This window comes from Conger conger, chromosome 11 (genome assembly GCF_963514075.1).
Source record: "Conger conger chromosome 11, fConCon1.1, whole genome shotgun sequence".
Taxonomy (NCBI): domain Eukaryota; kingdom Metazoa; phylum Chordata; class Actinopteri; order Anguilliformes; family Congridae; genus Conger; species Conger conger.
In genome coordinates, this window is record NC_083770.1 from 8,371,614 (window position 1) to 8,395,357 (window position 23,744).

At 45.7% G+C, this 23,744-nt stretch overlaps 1 protein-coding gene across 1 annotated transcript; it reads left to right on the forward strand.

Moving 5' to 3' along the window:
• The first annotated feature begins 3,926 nt into the window (after positions 1–3,926).
• On the forward strand, positions 3,927–23,544 carry sncaip (synuclein, alpha interacting protein). Its single transcript, XM_061260288.1, has 10 exons — positions 3,927–4,063; positions 8,499–8,600; positions 9,746–9,818; positions 11,878–12,692; positions 13,216–13,395; positions 13,737–13,850; positions 14,615–14,740; positions 17,356–17,525; positions 19,728–19,820; positions 21,025–23,544. The coding sequence occupies exons 2-10, from the start codon at positions 8,544–8,546 to the stop codon at positions 22,013–22,015; spliced, it is 2,619 nt and encodes an 872-aa protein (XP_061116272.1). The 5' UTR covers positions 3,927–4,063; positions 8,499–8,543; the 3' UTR covers positions 22,016–23,544.
• Positions 23,545–23,744: the final 200 nt, after the last annotated feature.

The window sequence follows — 23,744 nt, forward strand, 5'->3', positions numbered from 1 at the left end:
ATTATTATTATACAACATTCAAGAAACAAAACTGTCAGATAATAAAAATCACATTCATTTTTCATTGGGTTCTGTGAATAAAAAAAATGTGAATTGGAATAATAGAACTGTTTGCATATTCACAAAGGAATGAAAGTCTTAACTACTGTGTGACTCTGAGAACGCTCGGGGGACCTACCCTATATTTCTCCACAATATTTCTAAAGAGAACAAAATTAGAAAGTAATTTTAAAACCCTTTATATGCGTGCAGACGTTTCTGTGACAGATCACACAAAATTATTGAATAATACACAGTCCCCACAGCTTTGATAAGACTCGCGGATAATACCATATTCATTATAGTGGTCGTCTCCATGGACTAGCCAAGCCACCTGCAGCATGCAAACGTGGAAATTGGTTTGCCACAGACCCACTGCTGGCTGAAAATTATTCTATCAAAATGTCTGCCCTGTAATTAAAACTATTTTAAACACCTTTGATGGAATATAAAGACCTCACGACTCGTATTTCAGGAACCGAAACTACCGAAGCAGAGAAGAGTGAAGGAGTCCATATCTGTGGCTGGTAGCCCCATAGGGTGATAAGTAATTGTCAACTCTTTGCTTCCTTGTGACCCCCTCTGGTCATTCCGGCACCAAAAAGGGGCAGCCATGTCAAGTGTGAAGACCACATTCTGCTAGCAATTGTGCTTCTATTGATCTTTTGAAAAGGTGGAAGCTACAATCAAGACCAGACAGGCCTTGGCAACAGTACGGAGGCTGGAAATGTTGGGCACTGCAGACGTGAAAGAGACATTCAACCTAGTCATAGGCCATATCGGCTAAAATCCAATCAGTGAATGACTCTGTTTGGTAAATCCAAGGGGCCTTTCACCAGAACAGTCAGACATACCCAATTTTAGTAATTCAAGGTTCAATCATAAGCTAAGTTCACCCAATGTTGAGGAATGATGTCACAGCCTTTGGCAGCCTGGGGTTTAAGAGCAGACAAGGGAGAGAGAACATGATTAGTGCCCATATCATGGTCCTGTATGTAGTCAGTCGCGGGTTTGTTCCCCAGGCTCTCCCTGTTGGGTTAGGGAGAGATACTGTTGGACAGTATACAAGTACTATGGTGAGGCAATATCAAATAATTTCCTTTGCCGATTCCCTCAATTAAACAGGATATCTCAGAAAACTGGATTTTTCTTAATGGGAGCCATTAAAGCAGACAGAGAACAAAGTTAATACATCTTCTCTCCTCTTGTTTTACTCTGTGAATTGCATATTACATTTAATAGTAGCCTGCATAGAAATGATATTGAGCACTGGGTTTGCACTGTTTATGTCAGTGAGGATAAACTTATGTATTTATTCATTTCCAGGCATGCATTCTGGCTATGATTACGGGTAACTCAATGTACATACTCAGCAGTTTTTGCAGTAGCATACGGAATGACCATTGTGTGCATGTTTTTGTAAGCGTTTCTAAAGCAATGTTAATTATCGGGGGCTGCCTATAGCGTAGTAGTTATGGTACATGACTGGAACCCAGAAGGTTTATGGCTCAAGTCCTGGTGTAGCCATGATAAGATCCAAGCAGCTGTTGGGCCCTTAACCCCACATTGCTCCAAGGGGGGCTCCCCTGTTTCGTCTAATCAACTGTAAGTCGCTTTGCATAAAAAGTGTCAGCTCAATAACTGAAATGAATTGTACTATTGCATTATTGTCTGTTTCAGTGCCTGTCTGTTGACGTACTCTCAGACAAAGACAACAAATGTCCATGTAAAAGGACATAAGGGTATTGTTCATCTTTTTCCTATTTTATATTACATTACCGAACACTTAGTGTAGACTGCAGAATCGCTGCCCGAGGTCCTGACAGACTATTACTGTGTAAAGTTAAGAGAGATGAACCTCAGGGACATGCCAGCGTAACAGCGTAGCAATGTCTGTTACAGGCTTCAAGCCACCCAAGTTGCTCAGCACAGGGAATAGCTACCCTAATCTTGTGATAAATGTCACCATCTCTGCCCATGTACAGTGTATTTGTCCTGGGGAGTCAGGTTAAAAACTTTGAAGGTCCAAAAACGTCCAATTCACTAGAAGGATCATACCTTGCTGATGAAATGGATGACAAAATGTTAAACAACTCTAACAAAATTACAGTAAGTGATTGGACCACTGGTTCTCCAGTTCAGTCTTGGGGGACCCCTGCTGGTTTTCGTTCCAACCAACCTTTTGCTCAATTTAAAAAACATTGTTTAAATCCTTACATTTCCTTTTTCCCTTAAGCTTGGAAACCCACTTTTCCCTTGAACGTCTTTACAGAATTGTCGTTTATCAAATTGTCGTCTTTACCAAATTATTAGTCTTAGTGGCTACACTTACTCCAAAAAATTGTTGATCAGTTATTTATTCTTTCTTTATGTAATCATTTGCAATATAGCATAACGTGAATATGGTAATTTTATTTTTCATGGCATGAATAGTTACTTCTGACATTTTATGGCTTAAGGGGGGAAATAATCCCTCATGATAAGTGTAATAAGAAAAATTAATAGCTTGTTAAAATTGAAGTAAATATTTTTTAATATTTTATTTATCCATGAAACATTTCTTTTCAGTGTCAGTCAGTCTAAATAAGGGCAAGGAGGTGAAGAGAAATCGGTTTCCTCCTGAGGAAGGCTTGAGGAAAGTTTTTGCAGAACAAAACAAAAAAAAAACACTCGGGTGTATAAATGTAAAGGTGGAAGACCAGAGTTCACATCACTGATTCCATTCTCTGCGAGTCTGTAATAACTGACTAGACATTAAATGAGGTGACACCAGTAAAAATGCCCAGCTGAGAGTTCAGAAGGGTATTGTTTGGTGAGGAAGCACTTGTCTCAAGTTCTGCCGCGTTAGCTATCCTCCCTATTGTCCTGAGCACGAGCAGAAACATGATAATTGTTTACGTTATGTAATTGTTTTCATGTAGCATCGTTTAACATAACCCATTAACTTGAAAGTCTATCATCGGTTGTACAATCATGTTCACGTGCAACATAATCAATATTTCTTTGCTCATCAACTTAAGACCAGACATAATTGTAATACATAGATGCCTTTCATGCATTACTTCAATGACAAGTATATCAAGGATTTTAGCATGCTACTGTACCTTGGTAGTGTTATTCTCTGAAATCCCAATGCAGCCAAAATTGTCAGCATACAATTATAGACTGGAACTCTAGGCCAGAAATAAAGAGCAACAGAGCAATAGAGCCAAATCAGGGAGAAATCCTCAATAATTTTATCCGTCAAACATTTGCAACTCCAGCGATTCAGCAAAATATATTTTCTACCTCAGGTCTTCTGGCAAATTTATATGAATTAGCACAGGTACGCATTTTCTTTACTTTTCCCACACGCTCTACACAATTAAAGGTAGCAGCACCATAAACCATGTCAATCCTGTAACAGATTAGTTGCATTGAGGCATGGGTGATACCCTGCCTTTTCCACGCAAGGAGGTGAATAATCATACCACCATATTATTGTATGATATAGTGCTTTAGCTGGACACACTACCTTTAGCTGTGTCTGTCTGTTAGTAATGTAGTGTGTGCCTGAGATATAATGAAAATCAGTGATTCTACATCAAACAGGTAGTGTGTGTGGGTTGTAGCATTATAGCATATAATAAAATGCGTTGTTTACATGAACTGTCAATGCATCTGATTTGACTCCTTGCAAAGGACAATGTGACAATGAGGTATCTTTCAGTCATCAAAGTTTCCTTTCAGAGGTCTATTATATTTTTTTCTTTACAAAGTAGGAATCGTTCTTACCTAAGAACCAGTACCTACATAGCTACAAATGATTTTCTGCAAGTGACTTAAACAATAAACTGAAGAAAGACGCTGTGATTATTGAAGATAACGGTACCCGGGAGCTGTTTCCGGTTCGATGGGGGAAACAGTGCAAGCAGACGCCGTTTCAACATCCTTCAGCTTTTGTGCACGGCGTCTCAGGAGAAACGGGAAAGAACGGGTTGCCTACAAATACGTTTGAAATACGGGAATCAACGTCTTACAGAAGGTAAAAATCAAAATATGTTTAATTTTTTTTCTTCAGCGCGGTATATGAACAATAGTTTCTTCTCGGTCATTATTATAGTTGACATGGTTAGCTAGACTAAGACAAAGCACTTCGAACGCATCGGGTACATAGCTAAATATTTAGTTAGCTAGCTAACCTTAGGTAATGTAAGTTATAAAGCTAGTTAGCTAGCTAGCAATAGCATTGATAGCATAAAACAAAATAAATAACGCTAGCTTAATTATACTGTAGCCACAGCTAAGAAGCCACTTTTGTATATTTTATGATTAAAACAGAAATATGACAGTGACGTATTTCAGGGAGAGAAATCTATGTTTTAAGGTTCTAAGATTAAAAAGTGTTGCTTTTATATGTAGCTAGCTATAGCTAGGCCTATAGTCGTCTTTGTTTTTATTTTGTGTTTATGTAGCAATAAAAAACATTTGCAAACACTAACTTTGTGATTCGCGCGGACTAAACTTGTATTGTTTCACATCTTCTTATAACAACAAGAAATATTGTAGCTAACTGTCGTTACATCGGGAGCACTACGCCCAAGCTTGCCCACTATGATGTCAAAGAAAAGAAGCGCAGCTAACGGTACCTGAATTTACAGTAGCAAATTCCAATCTTGTGCAGCTATCAAAGTTACAATTTATTTGTATCCCAGTCCTTTGTGTTTCTAAAATATTTCTCGCAAGATATGCTGTATGTAACCACCTAATTGGTTACTTTGAGAGAAAAGCGCTACGAAATTACATTCTTACCACTGCAATTATTTGAAAGACCACAAAGAATGGAAATGTCATTAGCTAACGTTAAACAGCTGGGTATCAAGTTAAACGGTGCAGTTGTCATCTAAAACATGATCTGAGTTTTGCAATAAACTAAGCCCTATAGTGGACGTAGAGTATGTGCTTATAATGATAGAAATTATTGTATTATTATACAAATTATCATTATTATGTCTGGAAATTCCGTAGTAGGCCTAGTTCTCGCTTTTAATTTTCGGTTTCAAAGACCGTTGTGGTTGTGTCTACTAAGAAATGAACTGGGGGCTAGTGTATGATTGACGTAGTTTTCTAAGTAAGGGGTCGCTATATTGTATCTTTCTGATTATTGTGGTGCTAAAAATGGGATGTTCTTCTGTGTTTTCTGTATATCAGTGTAAAGTGTATTATTTTCTTGGGTACATTATGTGCTTGTTTTGAAGTTGAAATTTACAGGAGAATCTTCGACTAAAACTACTTTTCTCAGTCGCAAAGTGGGCCATGTAGCAGACACGCCTGTTATACAATGCTCTCTGGTTTTTCTCCATCACCCGTCTTTCTGGAGTTGCTGAGGTCATAATTCTAGCTTCCTCTATAAACCAAACATGGCGCAACCGAGATGGCAAACGGTTAGACCTAAATACAGGGTACACTTATCCAGCTATCACTATTTTTATTTCCACATCAGAACCATGTTAAATTGCTGGCAAACGGCTAACAAAGATGTTTGCTACTGTAACCTGTGAATTGGGTTGCTAAGGTTACAACAGCAATAAGATTTTTAAAGCCACTAGGTTTCTGTTTATTTATTTATTTTTAAATATAGGGTACTCCCATACGTGTATCATGGTCATATTTTCCAGGGGTAGCTGTTGGGAAGAAGTGCATGGTTGAAACTAGACTCACATAATGATTCTACAAATGTCAAGTTACCTGTTATAGGCATACGGTACAAGTTGGCAACACTTTCTTCTGATGAACCATTGGTATCAGAGCAGGTACAGGTTCATGTGGGCATGTGTTTCCACCTGAAAATGTTTTACATGCCATAGGGTGCCAACTTGTTTGTGGATCGAATAAACACTTGTTCTCTTCCCACAATTCATTTTTTTTGTTTGTTTTTTGTCTGCCGTTGTCCTGATGACGTTCGGTCTTCCGAGGCATGGTCAGTGTTTGTTGTTGATGTAGCACCATAGGAAATGACTTACCGCTGGCGGAACATTCTATTGATAAAAAGCATGTTCTTCCATTGGTTGTTGGCCGTTCTATTTGAAATCGGAGGTTGGGAAACCAGAAACAGGGCAGTTTGACCTGCCTGAAGTAGACCTGCAGTCCATAGCACAAAACATATAATATATAGACTCAATGAACACTTTATTGAGTAGACCTGTACACCAGCTTGTTAATACAAATATTTAATCAGCTAATCATGTGGCAGCAACTAAAATGCATAAAAGCATGCAGACATGTTCAAGAGGTTCAGCAGTTTTTCAGACCAAATATCAGAATGGGGGAAAAAGTGACTTTGACCGTGGAATGATTGTTGGTGCCAGACAGGGTGGTTTGAGTATCTCATAAACTGCTGATCTCCTGTGATTTTCATGCACAACAGTCTCTGGAGTTTGCAGAGAATGGTTTGGAAAACAAAAAACATCCAGTGAGCAGCAGTTCTGTGGCAAGAACACATTGTTAACAGGGGAGGTCAGAGGAGAAGGGCCAGACTGGTCAAAGCTGACAGGAAGGTGAACACATAACTAACAGTGGTATGCAGAAGAGCAACTCTGAACACACAATGCATCACACCTCTAAGTGGCTAGGCTGCAGCAGGAAAATACCAATAAATAAAATGCCCAGTGAGTGGATATTAAGCATGTTAAATCACTGCTATATCACATTCTATTCTGGATCATTTTATCAGAGAATGATACTTTTAATCAAAATTATTTTTTAATGCAATGGCAGTTGCCAAGTAGGCACTTTATTTTAATGGGATCTAGTCTCACAATATCAGTTACATAATTTTTTATTGATAACACATTTTTTGTGTGACATTCTAAACATAGGCCCTATTTTCAGTAAACATACACACACATTTGGTTAATGTATTGTCTTGTTTGCTGGAATGAAATGAAACATTTCATTTTAAATGTGATACTTCAAACAAACTCTTTACCATTAATCCCAGCTGTAGGTGATGAATCACAATTGTTTTCCATTTGAAACGCGATGGTTTACAGTTGCTCACACAATGTTGGCACTGATACAGTTTCCACAGGAAATTCTTCCTTTTTTTTGCTGTGTTATGGTTCTGTTCTGAATGTGCAAGTAAGGTGGCGAGTTTAAAAAAAAAAAACCCTTTGTTTATAAGGCGAGTGTTTTTGGAACATTGTCTTCAGTTTCGTTTAACCTGCTTCTCCAAGACCCTTGAAATAGTAGGCCCACATGTTGAATGCCTAAAATGTAATGTGGAATTGTTGAATTATTAATTTCAGAACTTGAGAAGTTGAGAAGTATTGTAAGTATCATTTGAACATGGGAAGGAAGTTATTAAAACTAAGCATAGTCTGAAATAAAATGACAACAGTCTGTTGTGAAAGTGCATGTTGCTAATATCAGAGCTAGGTGTTTAGGAAGTTGGTACTTTGCTGTTCACAATAACTTTTCTATTTAAGATGTATAGCAAGAAAAATAGTTTTATGTGTAATAATATTTTATTGTTCAAAAATATACAAAGTGGCCTGGCTGTAAAAACATAATTTGCTCTGCAGTTTGGGTTATTTGAGTCTTATTGGCAAGTATCTTTTGGCTCAAATGATGCTATTGTTTGTCGGAAATATCAGTTTGTAAAGTAAGATATTGGCTTTGGTTGTGTATACAAGTTGTAGGGCATACATTACTTTCCAAATTACAGGTTCATACGGCCAGAATTATGTAGCCAATGAATGGGCAATTCACTGTAAATGTCTTTTTTTTTTTTTTTTTACTACATCAAACACAAACTGCTAAACAAGGTATTTTTTTATTTTGCTAAAATGAAGGGGTAACACGATGCGTATAATTTCCAATTAAAAGAAAATATTCCTTTATACAACTTGTCAGCTCTCTGTACAAAAAAGTCACTCCAGATCTTTCTCAAACCATTATGCAATTAGCAAATGCAGCCTTGTAATTTTGGTGGAGTCTCTGTAACCAAACACCGCAGTTCACTGCCACCCTGATCAGCATCAGGAATGGCCCACAACAGTCACGATCCCACCCTAACTGCCAACCCTCTCCGCCGGGAAGCCCTGCAAGTTGGGCTGTTTTGAAACTGCCCGTGTGTTTAGTTAATGAAGAAAGAGGGAGAAATAATAGGCTTTCGCTCACAGGCATGGGTCCTACCGCATGGGAGTGAGACTTGTTTTATAACTCCGCGGTGTAATCACAAGCTGAACTGACTTATTTACGGACTGTTTGAACTTCGGGCCAACTCCCCTCCGCTAGGGAGGCGGACGGGTGCGTTTACCAGTCGACTCGGCCCATCGGTAATTCGAATGACAGCCCAGGAGCGCTCGACAAAACCTCCCGCCGCACCACTCTCGCTAGCAGAGCTGGCGTCGCGCTCGCCTGGCCTGGTCTTGTGGGGTTTTCGGGACGTGGCGTTGACCGTACCGCTGCCTCCGCAGGTTTGCTTCTCGCCAGGGTGTGGGGGTTCAGAATGCTGACTGAGGATGGACGCCCCTGAGTACCTGGACCTGGACGAGATCGACTTCACCGACGACTTAGTGGTGAGTCAACCAGGGCCGGACCTGGGGGCCCAGGGACTAAACTGCAACGTTAGCCTCTTTGTAACTCTGGCCAGTGCACTGGGTGCTCATTGCTATCCACGTTGAGAAATGTACTTAAATTCTATCTAAGAATGTTAATGCTCTGTGGCTAGCAAAAATGTGTTGCCATTCTTCATAATTCTGAGGAAATAGTGCAGTGTAATAATGCAAGAAGGTATACTGGAGTGTACTTCAGAAAAATGCAAAATACAAATTATGACTCATGAAATAGTAGTACTAAAGTCTAGGGGATTGTGTTCTTATTGGACCAGTGCATGATTAAGTAAGTCATCCATTTTAGAGCATAACAGCCTGTGTGACCAGCATCTCTTTCATGCCTGCTCTGACTCAGCACATTAACACTGTTGGCATTATAGTCATCAGTTAAAACATGTTTTGCTGAGACCTTTAGCCCATGCTAAATCAATAACATGACCAACTAGTGCACCAATCATTGGTTGTGTTAGTAGTCTTCCGTGTGCTGAAAGGTTTTGCGTGTGCTAAAGTTCTTAGTAAATCAGTGCTTATATGACATATGGCCAAAATAATTTCTAATGCATAATTTTGCCATTTTGTTTGTCTGCTACAATGTAAATGGTAAATGGTAAATGGCAGGCATTTATATAGCGCCTTTATCCAAAGCGCTGTACAATTGATGCTTCTCCATTCACCCATTCATACACACACTCACACACCGACGGCGATTGGCTGCCATGCAAGGCCCCGACCAGCTCGTCAGGAGCATTTTGGGGTTAGGTGTCTTGCTCAGGGACACTTCGACACAGCCCGGGCGGGGGATCGAACCGGCAACCCTCCGACTGCCAGACGACTGCTCTTACTGCCTGAGCCATGTCGCCCCATGTCTGAAACGATACCTGAATAAAATTGTTCCTGTGCTTATTTTTCTGTACTTTGAGTATTGGAATGCATCTAGGAAAACATTGTGTTGACTTGAATTTTGAAGTGCTCAGTACATTCCAATTCCAATTGGTATTGGCTTCTTTGCATAAAAGCCTATTGTACATACTCAGTTTCCCTAAATCGTGCACTGCGCGTAACGTTATTAAGAAATGTTTCTGATCAGACTTCTTTCCCCTCCTCCGCAGTACTCTGTGACCTCTCTGAAGAGCATTCCTGAGCTTTGTCGCAGAAATGAGTCTCAAAGTGAGGAAAGACAAGGTAAACACAAACCCTATAACCCGCTCTTGCGGTGTGTGCATTTCACCCCAGAATGCTAATTAGACAGCAAACACAAATAAGAAAGGGCTATTTTTCATCGGGCTGTTTAATCGCTCTGTTTGTTAGCGTTGAGAGACATGTGACACTCAGATTGGTAGTCCGCTCGCATGCGGCTGTGGTCTGAGCTCCACACAGCCCATTGTCTGAAATGCTTGTGGCCCAGGTCACGGCTGGAACAGGATAATCCATCTTTTTGAGCTCCTTGAAGAGGTTGGGATGTCGGCCACTTAAGTGCTTGGCAAAGTTTGGACGTGTCGCCTCCCCTGTGCCGTAATGCAGTCGAGCACCTTTTACATAAATTATTTTTCAGAGTGTGGGCTTTGCCCCCTATTATTTGTGCTGTAAACAAAGCGTTGCCATATTTCGCTTCTGGAAGCCATTTTGTATGCTACCACAGGGTGGCAAAGACTTGAAAACTTTGCGGCCGCTATGCCAGTGTTAGCTTTCCGTTCTTCCCTCTCATTCACGCCATTGTTTTATTTATTTATATGCAGTACACACACACACACACACGCACACATGCCCGTAGTCTCCTCGTACTACCTCTTCTGAAGATGCAGACAAATCACATGTGAAAAGTCAACATGTGGGGGGTGTCCACTCAAATTTTGCTCAAGCTTTGTGTAAATGTTCTTTATATATTCAATAGTGAACATGCAAAGCATTAGCCACTTTGGATTTGCCGTTCCAGAGATATTAGCTCGTAAAAAAGGATGTACCTTTTGAAGAACCCAACCTTGGCATTGTGTAATAAATGATCTATTAGACTTAATTTTGCTTGTGAGTGTTCTTAGCCAAGCTATTTGCATGTATTTAAAGTTTGGATACCATACACCAAGTGGCATTATTAAGCTTTTTTGAATGAGCAGTATTATGAAAATCTGAAAGTTGATCGGAAAGTTTGTCAGAGTTCACATTTTCAGGTCTTTCCGTGCTTTAATACCAAAGATATGACACTCCAAAATTGACGCAAACCCCAATTTCTACTTGCGGGTGACTTTTTGGGTGCCATCCCCCCTTTTCTAAGAGCAATAATCTCTAGAGCGACAAAACCAATGAGGCTAATGAAAGGTCACACCCCCCAAACCTTTTTACGGGGAGGTGGACGAGGAGGTCGAGGAGGTCAAGAAGGTCCAGCACCTCATCATCAACACCATCTGGGAAGGACAGATCTCACTTCTGGTGAGGTTAAGCCCAGAGGAGGAGAAGTTCTAGTCCAGAGCTAGTCTTAGAAAGTCACAGTGGGCTGGGGTTCATCATTCCTCACTGCTTAATTGGTCAGTTGAAGCAGCTGAGTACACGTTGAATCATCTCACCTGGCTTCGAAATTGGTTGCTGATTTTAACACGAAAACGAAAACTATGGTTCCCCAGGACCAACATTAGCCGTCCCCCATAGTTAATAGGCAGAAAAGGGTAGATTATCTGTACTTAAAGAGATTTTTACCAGCTACCTATTTAGTCGAGAAAAAAGAATACTCCCTCTGAAACAAACAGCTTGTTTGCTTTTCTTGACTTTGCGGATTTACTGTAGTACAGGCAGGCTGTTGAATCTTAATTGAAGGAGAGAAGTGTTTGTAACAGTTTACCCACTTCTGCAAATCAGATTACATGGTCTCAGGGACATAAGAAGTGTGAATAGCATATCCGGCTAAACTTTATATAACAGGATTTCCAAGTGACTGCCCTACATTTAGACTTCAGTGGGATTTCTGCTGCATGGAATAACCTGAATGTTGTCATGAAAGTGGGTGAAAGTTTAGACCAGGCCTCCCCAATCCCCAAGTTTCTGTACATCTACTGTTTTCTCCAAACCAAACAAAGTGCACTTCATTTCACAGATAGAGATCTTGTTAAGCCAAATTAGGGTTGGAGAACCTACAGGACGGTAGATCTCCAGGACCCGGGTTGGACAGCCCTGGTTAGGGCTTTGCATGCTTTCCTGCTTCGTAAGATTGTATTGACGCTTGATACGTTTTTCTTCCTGTCCTTGCCCCTAGCCCCAGCGATAAATTGGAGCCGCGGCGTGTCGTCTCATGGCGGCAACGGGATCAAACCCGCCGGCATCGCCGACGTACACAGCAAGTTCCGCCCGGTTAAACGGGTGTCCCCCCTGAAACACCAGCCCGAGGTGCCGGACAGCGGCACTGACGCCAAGAGCCCGTCCCATAATGGCGACGGGAGCAAAGAGGAGGCCTCGGACAAGCCTCGGGCGAGCCAGCCGTCCGCCGAGGGGCAGAGCTTCAAGGGCAAGAGCCCGGGAGGCGGGGCGCTCTTCGGGGAGCTGGAGCACTACGACCTGGACATGGACGAGATCCTGGACGTGCCCTACATCAAATCCAGCCAGCAGATGTCCACCCTGCCCCGGTCGGCCCCGGAGAAACGCAGCGCGTCCGGCTCCCTCGGGGGCAAGCCCTCCGCCCTCCCCCACGGGGAGAGCCTGGGCGGGGTGATGCCCTACTGCGCGCTGTCCCCGGTCAAGTGGCCCGACATCCGGAAGTCCAAGTCCATGGACCCGGACTTCCTCCGTCAGCCGGTCCTGGGCCACGACCTCTCCCAGGCCCCGCGCGGCTGCCCGCCGTCCGCCGAGGTGGAAACTCCCTCCAGGACGTTCCCGGAGTCCCGGGGCCACAAGGCCGGAGGGGAGGTGTCCGGGAGCCAGTCCGTGAACTTCCCCCTGCAGGGCTGCTCCGGGGGCAAGGCGGAGGGCGGCCGGGCCTGGGGAGGCCCCAGGGGGTACGGGGAGGTGGACGAGGAGGCCAAGAAGGTCCAGAACATCATCAACACCATCCGGGAAGGACAGATCTCGCTTCTGGTGAGGTTAAACCCAGAAAAGGACGAGTTCTAGTCCTGAGCATTCATCATTTCATTCATCATTCCTCACCACTTGATTGGTCAGTTGAAGCAGCTGAGTACATGTTGAATCATCTCACCTGGCTTCAAAATTGGTTGCTGGTTTTAACGCGAAAACGAAAACCAGGCCCTAGGGTTCTCCAGAACCAACGTTAGCCATCTCCGCCCTTATTCACAGTGAAGTGGCATTCCTGCAGGTCTGGAAACAAATCCTGACTGCACATGCCACATCTGCTGTGGATGGCATGTCCATGGCAACAAGTAAGGTGCCTACAGCAATACAGGTTGACCAGATTCCCTATCTGTTGCAATCTGCCTCTGTCAGCTATGCTAGAAATACAGATTGACGGAGATGTCGGAAGGGCCTACAGTCGCTCTTGGCTTGCTCACATAGGGGCAAAGAAATGAAAACGGTGGCCTGGCAAACACACACATCACACATTCTTTATTTATGCGACTCGTTTTCCCCTCCACCGTTGTAACAGCCCCACCTGGCAGCGGACAACCTGGAGCTGATCAGAGACGAGGACGGGAACAACCTCCTGCACGTCTCGGCCTCGCAGGGGCACGCCGACTGCCTTCAGCACCTCACCTCGCTCATGGGGGAGGACTGCCTGAACGAGCGCAACAGCCAGCAGCTCACCCCCGCCGGCCTGGGCATTAAGGTGAGCCGCCCTGTTCCCGGGTGAGCGCCCAGAAGGTACCAAAGCAGAGGGGGGGGGGGGGGGGGGGATGGGGGGCGGGGTGCCTCTGTACAAGGAAGCCTCACACCGGAAAGATGAGCCACATGACACGGGCGGCATTAGTTCATAGCGACTACGGCCATTCTCCGTTGTAAAGGGGTGTAGGGGAAACAGGTTTTCATGGAAGTAACCCCCCCCCCCTTACTTCACATGGCCTTATCCACATTTTTCTGTGTATATATAGCGGTAGGCAGGAATACATTTCTACGATGTTTGGTTAGACTGAAAAGCTCTGTTAAGTAAACCTGGACTCTTCCATGCAGAATGGACACCTGGAGTGTGTGCGCTGGATGGTGAGTGAGACTGAAGCCATCGCAGAGCTGAGCTGCACCCGGGAGCACCCCAGCCTGATCCACTACTCCGCACGATATGGCCAGGTAGGGGGCACCATACACCATACGGCCAGTTAGGGAGCAGGATACGGCCAGGTAGGGGGTGCGATACAGCCAGGTAGGAGGCACAGGTAGGGGGCACCATATGGCTAGGTAGGGGGCACAGATAGGGGGCCTGTTTACATATAATGACACTGTATTAAGAACCTTTTATCCAGTGCAATTGCAGCCCAAAGTCCTTTACAGCAATGGTCAGCAGTAAATTTGGCGCAGTGTAGAGTAATGTTTATGGAACTGAGCGTATTAATCTGAGGTCGCAGGTCCCATTCCCAAGCAGGGCATTTAATCTAAATTACTGCAGTACATACCCAGCTGCCTAGTTGCCAGTACTGTATGCATAAGATAATGTAAACTTTGTAAGTTACCATGGATAAGAGTTAGCCAATTCTAAATGCTTGACCTATAAGTGTAGCCAATGACAATATTTGACATTGATTCTAGAACCAATTTTGGCCGACTTTGCCTGAAAAAAAAAAAAAAAAGTAAACCAACTTTCCCAAGGGTGCCATTTCCTGCTCTGGCCCTCAGATAAGAAAATACTTTTTTTACTTGTGGATGTAACAAAAACAAATGAATTTACTTTAAGGGCGGTATTTTTCTTAGTATCAGTCAACTTTTCTCGATAGGATCTAGCAGCTGTTTTACAGGGCGATACAACACCCATGGCTCTGCTGGAAGTGAAGTTGGGCGACCATTGTTCACGGACTTGTTTTCGTTGCCTTGCCTTTCTGTCCCCCATCCCCTTACAGGAGAAGATCCTGCTATGGCTGCTGCAGTTCATGCAGGAGCAGGCCATCTCCCTGGACGAGCTGGACCAGGGCGGAAACAGCGCCGTGCACATAGCCGCTCAGCACGGACACCTGGGCTGCATCCAGGTACAAGCGCGCTCTCTCTCTCTCTCTCTCTCTCTCTCTCTCTCTCTCACTCGGAGTGGCTCTCGCTCTATCACAGCCCCCTGTGCTAACAGGGCCCCACCTGGGCTGCATCCAGGTACAAGCGCGCTCTCTCTCTCTCTCTCTCTCACTCTGAGTGACTCTCGCTCTACCACAGCCCCCTGTGCTAACAGGACCTCACCTGGGCTGCATAAAGGTACAAGCGCACTCTCTCTCTCTCTCTCTCTCTCTCTCTCTCTCTGAGTGGCTCTCGCTCTATCACAGCCCCCTGTGCTAACAGGGCCCCACCTGGGCTGCATCCAGGTACAAGCGCGCTCTCTCTCTCTCTCTCTCTCTCTCACTCTGAGTGACTCTCGCTCTACCACAGCCCCCTGTGCTAACAGGACCTCACCTGGGCTGCATAAAGGTACAAGCGCACTCTCTCTCTCTCTCTCTCTCTCTCTCTCTCTCTCTCTCTCTCTCTCTGAGTGGCTCTCGCTCTATCACAGCCCCCTGTGCTAACAGGGCCCCACCTGGGCTGCATCCAGGTACAAGTGCGCTCTCTCTCTCTCTCTCTCTCTCTCTCTCTCTGAGTGGCTCTCGCTCTACCACAGCCCCCTGTGCTAACAGGACCTCACCTGGGCTGCATAAAGGTACAAGCGCACTCTCTCTCTCTCTCTCTCTCTCTCTCTCTCTCTCTCTCTCTGAGTGGCTCTCGCTCTATCACAGCCCCCTGTGCTAACAGGGCCTCACCTGGGCTGCATCCAGGTACAAGCGCGCTCTCTCTCTCTCTCTCTCTCTCTCTCGCTCTCTCTCTCTGAGTGGCTCTCGCTCTATCACAGCCCCCTGTGCTAACAGGGCCTCACCTGGGCTGCATCCAGGTACAAGCGCGCTCTCTCTCTCTCTCTATCTCTCTCAAAAAAACAAACGGGCACAGAAACGTATTTGAATCCAAAACAATTGCGTATCAGGCCCAGGTCAGTACCCGATGTCGCATACTCTGCGGCTGAAATGTACACCAGATACCAGAGCGTGTCACTGCATTATTTATGCGCTGGGTTGGGTGGCCTAACCATGAATTTAACACACCGTTAATGCAGAGACACAACACTGTATCACTGGGGTGGGAAGGGAGAGCCCTGTCGCAGCATTCGATGCTAACCCAGCTTACTAAAAACGTTCTCACAATGTTGCTGGAATGGAGTTGCAATGTTATAACATGGGAAAAAACATCCCATTAACGTTATGAAAACATTTTGTGTTTAATTATTTATGGGTGGCCAGTCATTTACACAATCTGTTATGTTAGGTAGATTTCTTGATAAGCTCACGACCAGCAGCTGAGCAGCGTATTCTTTTTAAAACAGGACCAGAACCGGCTGGGAGCAGAAGAGCTGCCATTTGGGAGCAGAAGAGCTGCCATTTGCCAAAATGTTTCCGATTTTCCGTGGTTTGCCCACTCCAACAACCATATATTAAAAAAAGAATAATAATATGTATTTTAATATATGTATATATAATACAAATATTTGCAATCGGTGACATAATTTTTCCAACTGACTTCACAAAAAAAGAAGCCGCTTGCTTTAAGCAATGCTGCTGTTATTGTCCCTGTATGTGTTGCACCCTGAAAGAGAAATAGGCCTGCAATACCAAGGTTGTAGGTTCAGTTCCTTGGTTGGGGACTGCCGTTTGTGCCCTACGATGTTCTGTACAATGTAAAATATACAGCTGTATAACTGGACTGTATGTAGACGGTCTGGATAAAAAGCGTCTGCTAATGCCTAAATATAAAAATGTCAATTATAATACATTAGTTATTTAGCTGACACTTTTATCCAAAGCGGCTTACAGTTGGCTTACAACAGCTACATGGATCTTATTGTGGCTACACCAGGGCAGTCATGTACCTTAGCCTCTAGGCCACAGTCTGCCTCTTATATAATCTTCTATATAATATATAATATAATCAACTGTGGTGTACACAAATTGCAATGAACTATTTGAGCATAGGTAATTGTTCGAAAAAATTGCCCCCCAAGATCGAATTGGCCTGTTTTCCCATCATGCCTCGCTCGCTCGCAGCGACGTCACACATGCAGTGTTTGCCCGTTACGTCTGCCCAAGCTCCGGGCCTCACCTCTGCCTTTTTGACATTCAGCGCGTGGCGCGTGGCTATCGGCCTCCCCGGCTTCCCCAAACCAACCAAGGCCGGCCCTGCCGCACAATCCACATCTATCAATTCTCACTTGTAGAAAAATCGACAACGGCTCTCCAGTCTGACAGAGAGTAAATAGACATCATCCGCCCTTTTATTATCCGCCAACATCAATTAATAAGTAACAGGCAACAATCGGCATAATGCGAATGTCAATTAATTGAGCACTGCAAGTAAAATTCGTTGAAGACATGCACAGTATCATAGTTTAATTATAATCATCTTCTATGTAAATATGAAAAAAAGTGAAAGTACATTTTGATTAGCTCATAGCAGAGGATTTGCAGGCACTCGCTGAAAGTTTTCTGTTATTGAGCTAACGTTATATCTGTTAGAGAACGTAAGCATGCAGTGTACCATACGTTGCGTGTCTTAAAGAATGTCCGTGTTGTGCTTGCAGACCCTTGTGGAGTACGGCTCCAATGTCACCATCCAGAACCAGCACGGGGAGCGGCCTTCCCAGAGTGCCGAGCGGCACGGCCATACCACCTGCTCGCGCTACCTGGTGGTGGTGGAGACCTGCATGTCCCTGGCGTCCCAGGTGGTGAAGCTCACCAAGCAGCTCAATGAGTACGTATGGGCCAGGGTCCCAGGTGGTGAAGCAGCTCAGTGAGTACGTATGGGCCGGGGTCCCAGGTGGTGAAGCAGCTCAGTGAGTACGTATGGGCCAGGGTCCCAGGTGGTGAAGCAGCTCAGTGAGTACGTATGGGCCGGGGTCCCAGGTGGTGAAGCAGCTCAGTGAGTACGTATGGGCCAGGGGTCCCAGGTGGTGAAGCCCACCAAGCAGCTCAGTGAGTACATATGGGCCGGGGTCCCAGGTGGTGAAGCAGCTCAGTGAGTACGTATGGGCCGGGGTCCCAGATGGTGAAGCCCACCAAGCAGCTCAGTGAGTACGTATGGGCCGGGGTCCCAGATGGTGAAGCCCACCAAGCAGCTCAGTGAGTACGTATGGGCCGGGGTCCCAGATGGTGAAGCCCACCAAGCAGCTCAGTGAGTACGTATGGGCCGGGGTCCCAGATGGTGAAGCCCACCAAGCAGCTCAGTGAGTACGTATGGGCCAGGGGTCGCAGGTGGTGAAGCAGCTCAGTGAGTACGTATGGGCCAGGGGTCGCAGGTGGTGAAGCAGCTCAGTGAGTACGTATGGGCCGGGGTCCCAGATGGTGAAGCCCACCAAGCAGCTCAGTGAGTACGTATGGGCCAGGGGTCGCAGGTGGTGAAGCAGCTCAGTGAGTACGTATGGGCCGGGGTCCCAGATGGTGAAGCCCACCAAGCAGCTCAGTGAGTACGTATGGGCCAGGGGTCGCAGGTGGTGAAGCAGCTCAGTGAGTACGTATGGGCCAGGGGTCGCAGGTGGTGAAGCAGCTCAGTGAGTACGTATGGGCCGGGGTCCCAGATGGTGAAGCCCACCAAGCAGCTCAGTGAGTACATATGGGCCAGGGGTCCCCCGGGCGGGCGCTCCCAATGTCTGCCACCCTCAGGAAGGTCGGCTTGTGGTGTTTCCCTATCCACTTCCTCCCGGAGCAACCGTTCATTTAAATCAGCGGCAGAATCTGGAGACACAATCAAAGGGCCATGGAAAAGGATGTTGGATACAAAAACATGTCCTCCCTGCTGAGAAAAAACAAATCGAGCTTGTGAAATAGCTGCCAGCTGGTAGTCCAGTTAAGACCAGCCCCATACTCAATATGGTTTGATCAGCTCTAGCTATTTTGAAGCTGTAAAACTTCAAGCTATAATTTCAAGCTGGATTTTACACCAGAGCTGTCAATTGTCAGTCATTCTCTGATTCAATGAGTTCACTAGTGTAGCGTCAAGCAATACCTCAAACACTATGACACAAGGAGGCAAGTGAAGCCAGACCGTTTCCGTTTTCTGTTTACCTGATGAAAGTTTGCAGTGTAGTATTGTGTGCTGAGACAGAAAATGACTTGAAAGCAGTTTATGATCGCACAACAGGAAAGATGAACAGAGACCCTTGGATGCAAGCAGCCTCCAAGCATACACCGCAAGCAAATGAAACTTTTAATGAAAGACCTAGAGCAGCCTCACTCCTGGTCCTGGGGAGCCGCAGGGTGTGCTGGGGTCCTCACTCCTGGTCCTGGAGAGCCACAGGGTGTGCTGGGGTCCTCACTCCTGGTCCTGGAGAGCCGCAGGGTGTGCTGGGGTCCTCACTCCTGGTCCTGGAGAGCCGCAGGGTGTGCTGTGGTCCTCACTCCTGGTCCTGGAGAGCCGCAGGGTGTGCTGGGGTCCTCACTCCTGGTCCTGGAGAGCCGCAGGGTGTGCTGTGGTCCTCACTCCTGGGCCTGGAGAGCCGCAGGGTGTGCTGTGGTCCTCACTCCTGGTCCTGGAGAGCCGCAGGGTGTGCTGGGGGCCTCACTCCTGGTCCTGGAGAGCCGCAGGGTGTGCTGGGGTCCTCACTCCTGGTCCTGGAGAGCCACAGGGTGTGCTGGGGTCCTCACTCCTGGTCCTGGAGAGGTGCAGGGTGTGCTGGGGTCCTCACTCCTGGTCCTGGAGAGGCGCAGGGTATGCTGGGGTCCTCGCTCCTGGTCCTGGAGAGGTGCAGGGAGTGCTGGGGTCCTCACTTCTGGTCCTGGAGAGCCGCAGGGTGTGCTGGAGTCCTCACTCCTGGTCCTGGAGAGCCGCAGGGCGTGCTGGTCTCTGTTTTCACCTCAATATCGTCAACCAGTTCAGACCCAAGACAAGTTAAGTGTGTATCTGTGACCCAGAGTACCCGTGCTAACGGTTATGGCTGGCGTGCGTTTGTTCTTCCAGGCAAGCCGCAGCGAAGATGACTCTGCAGAACCAGGTCCAGCAGCTGCTCCTGGACTCGCCTCACGTGGACGGATCGTCCTCCCCGCCCCCCAGGTACGCCCCACGCCCGGTTACACACCGCCGGTCACTTAACGTAACAACGTGACATCATGACGAGAACAGGCCGTTCAGCCCAGCAATGCTCGCCTTTTCCTACCACTGAAGTGTACCTACTACTCAGTTTGCCTAAATGCTAGATACAGCGGGCCCCAGAATTATTGGCAGCCTTAACAAAAATGGATAAGAAAGGCTGCATATAATAAGCAACATGGATAATGATCGATATCTTGTGTTCAAACATAAGGGAAAACTATACTTTTATTTCAATACATTTACTCTCATGTAAAACTTTTTTTTTTCTGAAAACCACAGGTGCCTAAATTATTGGCACCCCTAACAATTATTGTAAATATAAATCAAACAAAGCTAAATTTGGCAATACAATTTTACTTAATACAGTTAATCTCATTCTAAAGAAAGCATGCAAAATCAACCATGACCATTGGAAAAGTCAAAGAACTCTTTCAAGGCAAACAGGGGTTTCCAGATATGCTGTCCAAGCTCTGTTGAAGAAGCACAAAGAAACGGGCAATGTTGAGGACCATAGACGCAGTGGTCGGCCAAGGAAACTTAGTGCAGCAGATGAAAGACAGATCATGCTTACTTCCCCTCACAATCAGAAGATGTCCAGCAGTGCCATCAGCTCAGAATTGGCAGAAACCAGTAGGACCCAGGTACACCCATCTACTGTGTGGAGAAGTCTGGTCAGAAGTGGTCTTCATGGAAGAATTGCCTGATCTCAACATCATCGAGTCTGTCTGGGATTACATGAAGAGACCAAAGCATTTGAGGCAGCCTAAATCCACAGAAGAACTGTAGCTAGTTCTCCAACATCTTTGGAACAACCTACCTGCCGAGCTCCTTCAGAAACTGTGCGCAAGTATACCTAGAAGAATTGATGGGGTTGTCACACCAAATATTGATTTGATTTAGATTTTTCTTGTTCATTCACTTCTTCTGTTCATGCAGTTTGTTAATCGATAAAAATAAACTATTAACATTCCTATTTTACAGCATTTCTTCACACCTGCCTAAAACTTTTGCACAGTACTGTATATTTGAAAAATGTAAGAAGCACACTACTAGCTCCGAGCAAGACATACTGTGTAATGCAACAGGGGGAAAGCCTGACGTTTCGATGTGTATGACCATACCTGTAGTCCTCACGGTTGGCTGTTTTTTGTTTTGTCTGTGCTAGCGGCCTCCCCGCCCACATGGAGGCATGGCCTGAAATGACCCTGACGGCAGAGGTGGGGCCAGGGGACGGCCACTGGGTCCTGAGGCAGCGGGACGTCGACTCGGACACGGTGCTCCGGCAGCTGCTGGGCAAGGAGATCTCGGAGAAGGTGTGCACCAAGGAGCGGCTGTCCCTGGAGTTCCGGCAGGGCGGGCCCGCGGCCGACCTGGGGGCCCTGCGGCGCATGGGCGTGGTGGAGCGCCGCGAGCTGAAGCTGGCCCGGCTGAAGCAGATCATGCAGCGCTCGCTCAGCGAGTCGGACACGGACTCCTACCCGCCCGAGGAGAGGCACGCCCAGGGCCCCCCGCCCGGCCCCGCTCCCGCCCGGCCTGAGAGACCCCGGCAACTGGCCGTCGGCGAGTGCGAAGACCCCGCCCTGGTGATGAAGAGGCAAGCCTCGACGGCCGAGCGGAAGTTCGCCTTCGCCCACGGCGCCTCCAAATCCGCCGACGGCTACAACCCTTCGCCCACCTCCGACTGCAGCGACCCGGACCACGAGGCCAAGGCGGACACCCCGGGGGACGGGCCGGACGGCTCCCAGAAGGCCGCCACCACCAGCCCCAAAAGCGCCCTCAAGTCGCCCTCTTCCAGGAGGAAGACCTCCCAGAGCCTGAAGCTCAGGGTGACGTTCGACGAGCCTGTCGTCCACAAAGACGCCCCGGAGGCCGAGGCCAAGGGCGCCCAGGCCAAGGAGGGCGAGAAGGGGCCCGGGAGGACTTCGGCGGGGCCCGAGCCGGGGGAGACGTGGAAGCGGCCGTTCGGGACCTTCCGCTCCATCATGGAGTCCCTGAGCGGGAACCAGAACAGCAACAATAACAATCCCCACGGCTCGCCCGTCGGCAAGTGTCCCAATCCCGGAGCGTCGGTGAGCTCGCCCGGAAGAAAGGCGTCGGAAGCGAAGGCCGGTCAGACCGGCGTCACCAGGTCCAAGAGCAAGACCAGCATCGTGTAGGAAGTGGCCTGTGTTAGACACGCCGGGCGAGTGACGTGGATCAAGTTTTCTGTGCTTGCCCAAGATTCCCGTTTCCATTCCACACCACTGTTGTACTAATGTGGGGATTTTTTGTATTGAACAACTTGTGGATGATTTCCACTTATCATTTTACTTTCTTTTTTTCCAGTTATTAATTCAGAATATTGTAATTGTAAAGGGTAAGAAACATAACAGTGGAATGCACAGGGGATGTAATTTTCTTTTGCGTAAATTGGATTTTACTAGTAAGGAGCACTTGATGTACACTTGCACAAATGTATTGGAGCCACTGTATATAGTACTCTTTTACACTTAATCCACCTTGCATTTTCTACTGTTAGTTTTTCATTCAAAGTGTTGATTATTGCCATGTTATCAGTTACTGTATCTGTGACCTATGCATATTCCTATGATTTCATTTCGATTGTTATGTTATATTGTATTGACTTTTTTGACACCCCATTGAGTTTGTGTAACCTTGTGGTATGCAGTATGAAAAATGATTTGTGGAAAGAGAATGTTTTTCCAGTTTTTTGCAGTGTTTTTGCAATGTTATTGACACTGAATTCCTGAAGAGCAGGACACAGGCTATGTGATCATAACATATTTTTTAAATTATTGTAGTAATTATGTCTGAAGACCACTTAAGAGTTGCGAGCTACGGCGTGCCGTGTGTGAAACCTCAATATTGCACTCTGCAATATGTAAAACTGCAAAAATATGCAAAGTTAACAATGCTGCAATACGATTGGTTCACTGTGGTCATTTTTAATCTCTTTTACAAAACTGAACGACATTGTGTTATTGTTTATAACATAAGTGTTGTCTCCTATCCAGTATAAATAAATAAATTCAATGCAGTGCATACAGATATGTTGTGGTTGCCCCACCCAACCCCCTTCCCCTCCAATTATTGAAGCCGTTGTCATAGGTTCACACAGCTGATTGAAAGGACATGCATTTGCATGTTCAGGTGCCACTGGTTTTTAGATCAATTTCTTTGGCATTGATGCCAAAGATTGATGTACTCAATTAATGGACATGTAGACATACCACACACAAAGCGCTGCAGTCAGTCCCTGGTGCATGTCTCTATGCTGGGATTGTGTATTTTAGCCAATGGAGTATTCTTGTGAAATCTGTACTCAAAAGAGGTTCCAACAGATTTTAATAAATGTAGCCTGCAGGTATACATCACATCTATTTACAGTACAGTATAAGGTTCATCATACCACTCCATATCTTGACAGTCTGGGGAAGAAATTATATTTTATTGTACTGTATCATTGTTTGCAGGGGGCATGTCTAACCACTTTGGTTCTTCTACTCTACATTAGTGTAGGCTCTGGAGGAGTCAAAACATTTGCAACTCTGAAAACAATGGAAATTGTTAGTTAAATTAAAAACAATAATGGTGACAAATGAACCTATGATTTTACAAGTGTATGATGCTTTGTCACAATGACAGAAATTGAAAAATGCAGAACTAAATAAAAATGATTTATCCATTTTGAGCAGTTTGTTTTTTAAGATTTTTGTAGTATTGACACAAATTGCATTAACACCAGAATAATGCATTTGCATTAGTAATTAAAATGTACAGCTGATTTGTAAGTTAATCGCACATCCAGTGTTATGAGTAGGAATGCTTGTGTAAGTACTTTTTGCACTTGGATACCTCCTTGTTCACTCATATATTTTCCTCATG